This window comes from Camelina sativa, chromosome 13 (genome assembly GCF_000633955.1).
Source record: "Camelina sativa cultivar DH55 chromosome 13, Cs, whole genome shotgun sequence".
NCBI classification, from domain to species: Eukaryota; Viridiplantae; Streptophyta; class Magnoliopsida; order Brassicales; family Brassicaceae; genus Camelina; species Camelina sativa.
Genome location: NC_025697.1, coordinates 14,657,547 through 14,663,428, shown reverse-complemented (window position 1 = coordinate 14,663,428; position 5,882 = coordinate 14,657,547). Strand labels below are relative to the sequence as shown.

At 36.7% G+C, this 5,882-nt stretch overlaps 1 protein-coding gene across 1 annotated transcript in view; it reads left to right on the top strand.

The window, feature by feature from the left end:
- The window catches only part of LOC104738251 (protein HASTY 1-like), a 7,531-nt gene continuing 1,930 nt past the window's right edge, over positions 282-5,882 (top strand). Inside the window, exons 1-17 of the mRNA XM_010458454.2 lie at positions 282-557; positions 1,186-1,287; positions 1,772-1,915; positions 2,040-2,120; positions 2,208-2,277; positions 2,557-2,627; positions 2,698-2,861; positions 2,947-3,018; positions 3,102-3,339; positions 3,694-3,756; positions 3,873-4,151; positions 4,229-4,342; positions 4,456-4,582; positions 4,677-4,846; positions 4,981-5,082; positions 5,583-5,686; positions 5,773-5,878. Coding sequence (XP_010456756.1) covers positions 444-557; positions 1,186-1,287; positions 1,772-1,915; positions 2,040-2,120; positions 2,208-2,277; positions 2,557-2,627; positions 2,698-2,861; positions 2,947-3,018; positions 3,102-3,339; positions 3,694-3,756; positions 3,873-4,151; positions 4,229-4,342; positions 4,456-4,582; positions 4,677-4,846; positions 4,981-5,082; positions 5,583-5,686; positions 5,773-5,878 — 2,121 coding nt within the window. The 5' untranslated portion in view covers positions 282-443. The remainder of the gene's footprint in view (positions 558-1,185; positions 1,288-1,771; positions 1,916-2,039; positions 2,121-2,207; positions 2,278-2,556; positions 2,628-2,697; positions 2,862-2,946; positions 3,019-3,101; positions 3,340-3,693; positions 3,757-3,872; positions 4,152-4,228; positions 4,343-4,455; positions 4,583-4,676; positions 4,847-4,980; positions 5,083-5,582; positions 5,687-5,772; positions 5,879-5,882) is intronic.

Here is a 5,882-nt window from a genome sequence, read left to right as displayed (position 1 = left end):
CATGAGATTTTAACAAGTGTATTTGTAAATCATATAACCAATAACACATAATTTAAAATCAATTGATTGAATAATACATTATTTTTGTTTAAATTTCCAAATCTACTAAATCATAGAACCAATAACCCTTAAATAAATTAACAATAGTGTTTTAACTAAGAGAATGAAATATTATAAAATTAGCTTTGCAAAGCTAAATGATTTTGAAATGTATTTATTTAATACGCTAAATAATTTGTGAAATCCCCAAAACCCGAAAAAGGTTCTCTGCAAGTCGGCTTGTCCTTAATTCTAATTTACTTTAAAAACCAGAGAGCAACCACATTCTCTCTCTCTCTCTCTCTCTCTCGCTGTTGATTTTGAAAGACGACGACTAGGATTTAAAATAGGAATCTTCTTTGCGTGTTCGACGGAAGGGAAAGCTCTTGTTCGTCCGGGAAACAATGGATGTTAGCACCAATTCCACGGCCAGTAATGTCGCCCAGGCGATTCTCGCTGTTCTCGATTATAACTCTACTCCCGATGCTCGTAAAGCCGCCGTTGCATTCCTCGAATCTGTATGATTAAACTTCACACTCTCTTCTTCTTCTTCTTTTTTTTTTTTTTTTTTTTTTTTTTTTTTTTTTTTTTTTTTTTTTTTTTTTTTTTTTTTTTTTTTTTTTTTTTTTTTNATAGTGTGCTGCTGTAATTTCCGGTGTATAAGTTTTAAGTAGCTTTGTATTGCTTTCACTATTTTTAGGTATTTGTGTTTGCGATTCTCTCTGAGGTTTTATATATGTGAATGCTGAGGAGGCTTCTTAAAGGTTCAGCGATCCTGATTATGGGTTTATTCTGGCAAAATTACGATTTAAGGATTTGCCTAGCTTTTGGTTTTAGGGTTTGTGTTTTCGGTTGCTGGTTTCTGCTATTTGAGGCGTGTTTTAAAGGTTTTGATTACTGGTGATCCTTGTTTACGATTTCGTTCAAGCTCTTTGTTTTGCCTTATGGATCATCTTCAGAGATGTTTTGGCATTTGGAAGTTTCCTTCAACTCTATTTAGGCAAATTTTTAAATATCGATCACTGTTTTGGGCAAGCATAAATCTTGTTCGATTTATTTGATTATTTCTTGAATACCTGAGGGTTTTATAAACTTCTTTGCGTTTTATTGAACTGTTCACCTTCTGTTTTGATACAATAACTGCAGATTAAATCTGGAGATATCAGGGTTCTAGCAAATATTTCCTTACTTCTAGTGAAAAAGGAGTGCTCTTCGGAAATTCGACTGCATGCCTTCAAAATGCTACAGGTTTGTTGTGCAAAGCTGTACTACTTTGGACTATCATTTAAATTTTCCACTAACTGCTGTTCTTGAGTTAAACTGGGGAGTTTTAGATGTTAGGGCGAAAGGATAGATATAAAAATACATTGGTTTGGTCTTTGGTTACTTTTTTTTTTTTGGAGTTCGAAACTCGCAATCCAAATATAGTTGGGAGGTTTAGTTTGAAAATATCATCTTACAGAATGAGATACTACGGAGACTCTTCTAGGAAACTAATTTGCTAGCAAGTCAATTGTTGATGGACTTCTTCGATACTTTAATTAATTTAATGACTTTATGTCAGTTCTGTAATGAAATTACCTTATCAGTATTTGAGTTTTGAATATATCTCAATCCTACGCAATTTCTCAATGCATCGTGATGTGTGTTATACCTATCCATGATAATTGCAAACATTATATTAAGAAAAGCATACCAACGTTATCTGGAGCTATCTTTCTATCTTTTGCAGCATTTGGTTAGACTACGGTGGGAGGAATTAAGCCCCTCAGAGCGCAGGGATTTTGCTAAGCTATCTGTTGAACTAATGTCCGAGATTGCTAGTCCGTGTGAGGAGTGGTCTCTTAAGAGTCAGTCAGCTGCCCTTGTAGCTGAGGTAATTCAAGTTTCTTAGTGTTTGCACTCATTCTCTATTGGTCATAGTTTCCTGTTGTTGCGGCTGGTGCTCGTTTGCGCGCGCGTGAACCAACTCGTGGATTAATATTGTTTTCTTGTTGCAGATAGTTAGAAGAGAAGGCCCCGATCTTTGGCAGGAGTTGTTTCCTTCACTTGCTTCCTTGTCTGCACAGGGCCCGTTACAAGTATAATGTTTTCTCATTTCTTTAATTTGTTCAATTTTTTTATAAGGCGGAGATGTAAAATGTTTCTGAATAATCTCAAAATACCAGGCTGAAGTGGTCTCAATGATGTTAAGATGGCTCCCAGAAGATATAACAGTTCACAATGAGGACTTGGAAGGTATCTGAGAGGGTTTTTTTTTCCTCATTTCTCTGTGGTGTTGCGCTTTTCAGCGTTGTAGTTTTGTCCATGCTATAATAGTGAGGTTACAAAAACACGTATTTGCTAACCTTCGAAATTTAATTATATTGTAAGTGCAAGCTTTCGGTCGTTAGTCGACTGATATATTTACAAAAATGGCACCTTAATCTGGATAGTATATATGTACCTTGTGAGTCTAAAATTTTCATCTAAACTGTCTGTTTTCCTCTCTAATTTTTAGTTGGACTTTCTCTCCAGGTGACAGGCGTCGGTTATTGTTGCGGGGACTTACTCAATCTCTGCCTGAGATTTTGCCTTTATTGTATAATGTATGCCACATTTTTTTCACTCATTTATGTTGTTTGTTGTAGCGGTAATTTGATTCATTACATAATCCAGCTTCTCGAGAGACACTTTGGAGCTGCGATGAGTGAAGCCAGTAGGCAACAGGTTGACTTGGCAAAACAGCACGCAGCTGTGGTTATAGCTTGTTTAAATGCCATCAATGCATATGCCGAATGGGCTCCTGTTCTAGATCTTTCCAGATATGGAATTATTAATGGGTAAGGTTACTCATGGAGAAAATATTATACAGATCATCAGCATTTAAATATTTCCTGCTAAACGTGCTCCCTAAATTTGTAATAGGTGTGGTGTCTTACTTTCTTCTCATGACTTCCGTCTTCATGCTTGTGAGTTTTTCAAACTTGTCTGCTCAAGGTATGCAACTGGGCTGTTGACCTGATATATCTATATAATTTCTAGTAGACATGTGACAGAAAAAAAACTTTCCTTGTCTGCAGAAAAAGACCCAGCGATGCTCCTGGTTCTGAATTCGATTCTGCAATCAGCAGTCTGTTTCAGATTCTGATGAATGTCTCCAGAGAATTCTTGTACAGATCAGCCTCAAATGCTGGGGTTATAGATGAAAGTGATTATGAGTTTGCTGAGTGCATATGTGAAAGTTTGGTTTCTTTAGGCTCAACAAACTTGCAATGTATTGCTAGTGATGGTGGTGTTCTGGCTTTATATCTTCAACAGGTACTGACATCGTTATGTAATTGAATTTAAATGATGAAGTTGAATTTGTCTATAATGTTCATGGAAAACCTGGGAAGTAAATCATCAGCTAGGATGTAGCTGCACTTTATCTCATAATGGACTAGTTCTTATATAACATAAATCGGTACTTTCTAATCATGAGCCAACCTTTCAAAAGCTTTGTTATCTTATCCTAATCTTGTTCCTCAATTAGATGGTTTTTTGGAAATTTTTTATTTATTTTACGTTCTGTTACGATGTGGTTTATGGCTATTTTGTTTTATTTAACACTATTTTAATCTGTTACTTTGGACACGGTTGTTTGACTGTTTTTATTCTCATTTTTTAACGTAGATGCTTGGTTTCTTTCAACACTTTAAGCTGGGTCTTCACTTTGAAGCAATGCACTTCTGGCTGGTATGTTGTATTTTATAATAACGACTTCCTCGCCTACCATCCTCTGGAAAATATCAACCACAGACATAATAAAGATTGTCGGGCTGACATTTGTGCTCTTTTGCATTGTCTTGTAGGCATTAATGAGGGATTTACTTTCAAAGCCGAAGGCTGCTGCTTATCTAAGTGGAGAGGGACCAGCAGTTGGTAGTTCAAGCCATGTTGAGAGCGAAAAGAAAAAGATTCTTAGTCTTATTAATGATGATATCTCTTGCGCAATCTTGGATGTGTCTTTCCAGCGAATGCTCAAGAAAGAAAAAGTCCCTCCACGAATTGCTCTTTCTCTTGGGCCACTGGAACTGTGGAGTGATGAGTTCGATGGAAAGGGAGACTTTGGCCAATACCGATCAAGGCTTGTAAGTTCTTGAGACAAATGCATTAGATAGTACTTCGCAAACAACACATTAACCTGAAACTTGTTTATTTGGTGCAGTTAGAATTGATCAAGTTTATTGCTTCTCACAAGCCCCTTGTTTCTAGTACTAAAATAGCCGAAAGGATTATCACTCTTATTAAGGATCTATTGGCGTCTCGAGTGCCTCTTCAGGTTTTTTCACAAAGTCTTACTTTTCTCTGCTGAGTTTATTCACAATCTTCTAGTTTTGATAACTGTGATATTCAGTATTTATATGTGATCTTGATACAAACGTGCACTTTCAGGATGTAGCAGTGATGGACAGCCTGCAATTGGCTTTCGATTGTATTGTGGCAACGGTGTTTGATGGGTCAAATGAGTTTGCTGGTGGTGGTTCTGAAGTTCATTTTTCACTGCGTGGAATATTTGAAGGTATGTGATAGCATATTTTATATTCTTCCAGCTTTTGTTTATTTTTCACATTTTCAAAACCCCATTAATTCATTCTCGGCTTGTTGATAAGCAGGCTTGCTTCAGCAGCTTCTCTCTTTGAAATGGACTGAGCCGGAACTTATAAAAATGCATGCACACTATCTGGATGCAGTTGGTCCCTTCCTCAAGTATTTCCCAGATGCAGTTGGGAGTGTTATCAACAAATTATTTGAACTTCTTACCTCTCTTCCACACATTGTCAAGGTTTCCTACTATATTACATATTTTCAGTGATTGAATTTATCCATGCACATGCATATATATACAAACAATATCCAATGTGCATTGCCTAGAGTCAAGAAGTGAATGAGTAAATTTATAGCATGTTTCCTTGGCAGGATCCAGCAACTAGTACTTCAAGAATTGCAAGATTACAGATTTGTACGTCTTTTATACGAATAGCCAAAGCCGCTGAAAAAAGTGTTCTGCCTCACATGAAGGTAAATCTGATCTCCCACTCCATCCATTTAGAGACTCAGATACAAAACCAGGACCTATTTTTACTCAGATCTTATGGCTGGAAAGTTCCCTTGTGATTTTGATTAGCTTGCCTTATATGCTCTGATATATATATATATATTGGAGACCACACTGCACGCATAGGAAAATCTTTGAGCTGGTTGTTCGTTTTCAGGATTTCAATCAGAGGTGTTTACTTTATACGTCTTGTTCACGTTGGTTGTTGATCTTATACTGTAAAGCTCACCTATTCATGATTATTTTAGACTATGACTTCAGTTATGTGCTAAACCGATGAACTTATATTGTGAAGGTCGCCTATTCGCAATTATGTACAGTATTACTTATATGACCACTATCCATTGCAACACCTTTCTTTACTGTACGACTTTTCGTTTTTGTTGTTTCACATTTGCCTCTCGGAATTATCCTTTTATGTGGTACGATTTTCATGTTAACCCTCATTCCTTCTTTGATACAGACTATTGCTGATACAATGGCATATATGCAAAGAGAAGGAACTTTGCTCCGGGGGGAGCATAACATTTTGGGTGAAGCATTTCTTGTTATGGCTTCAGCAGCAGGGTAACATGATTTACTTTTATTCTTTGGTTGCATTTATCCAGCATTAGGTTTATCATGTTCTTAAGTTAGGTCTGATCTTGGTGCAGAGCTCAACAAGAGCAAGAAGTTCTTGCTTGGTTACTGGAGCCACTGAGCCAACAGTGGGTCCCAGCAGAGTGGCAGAATAATTATCTATCAGATCCTATGGGGTTTGTTC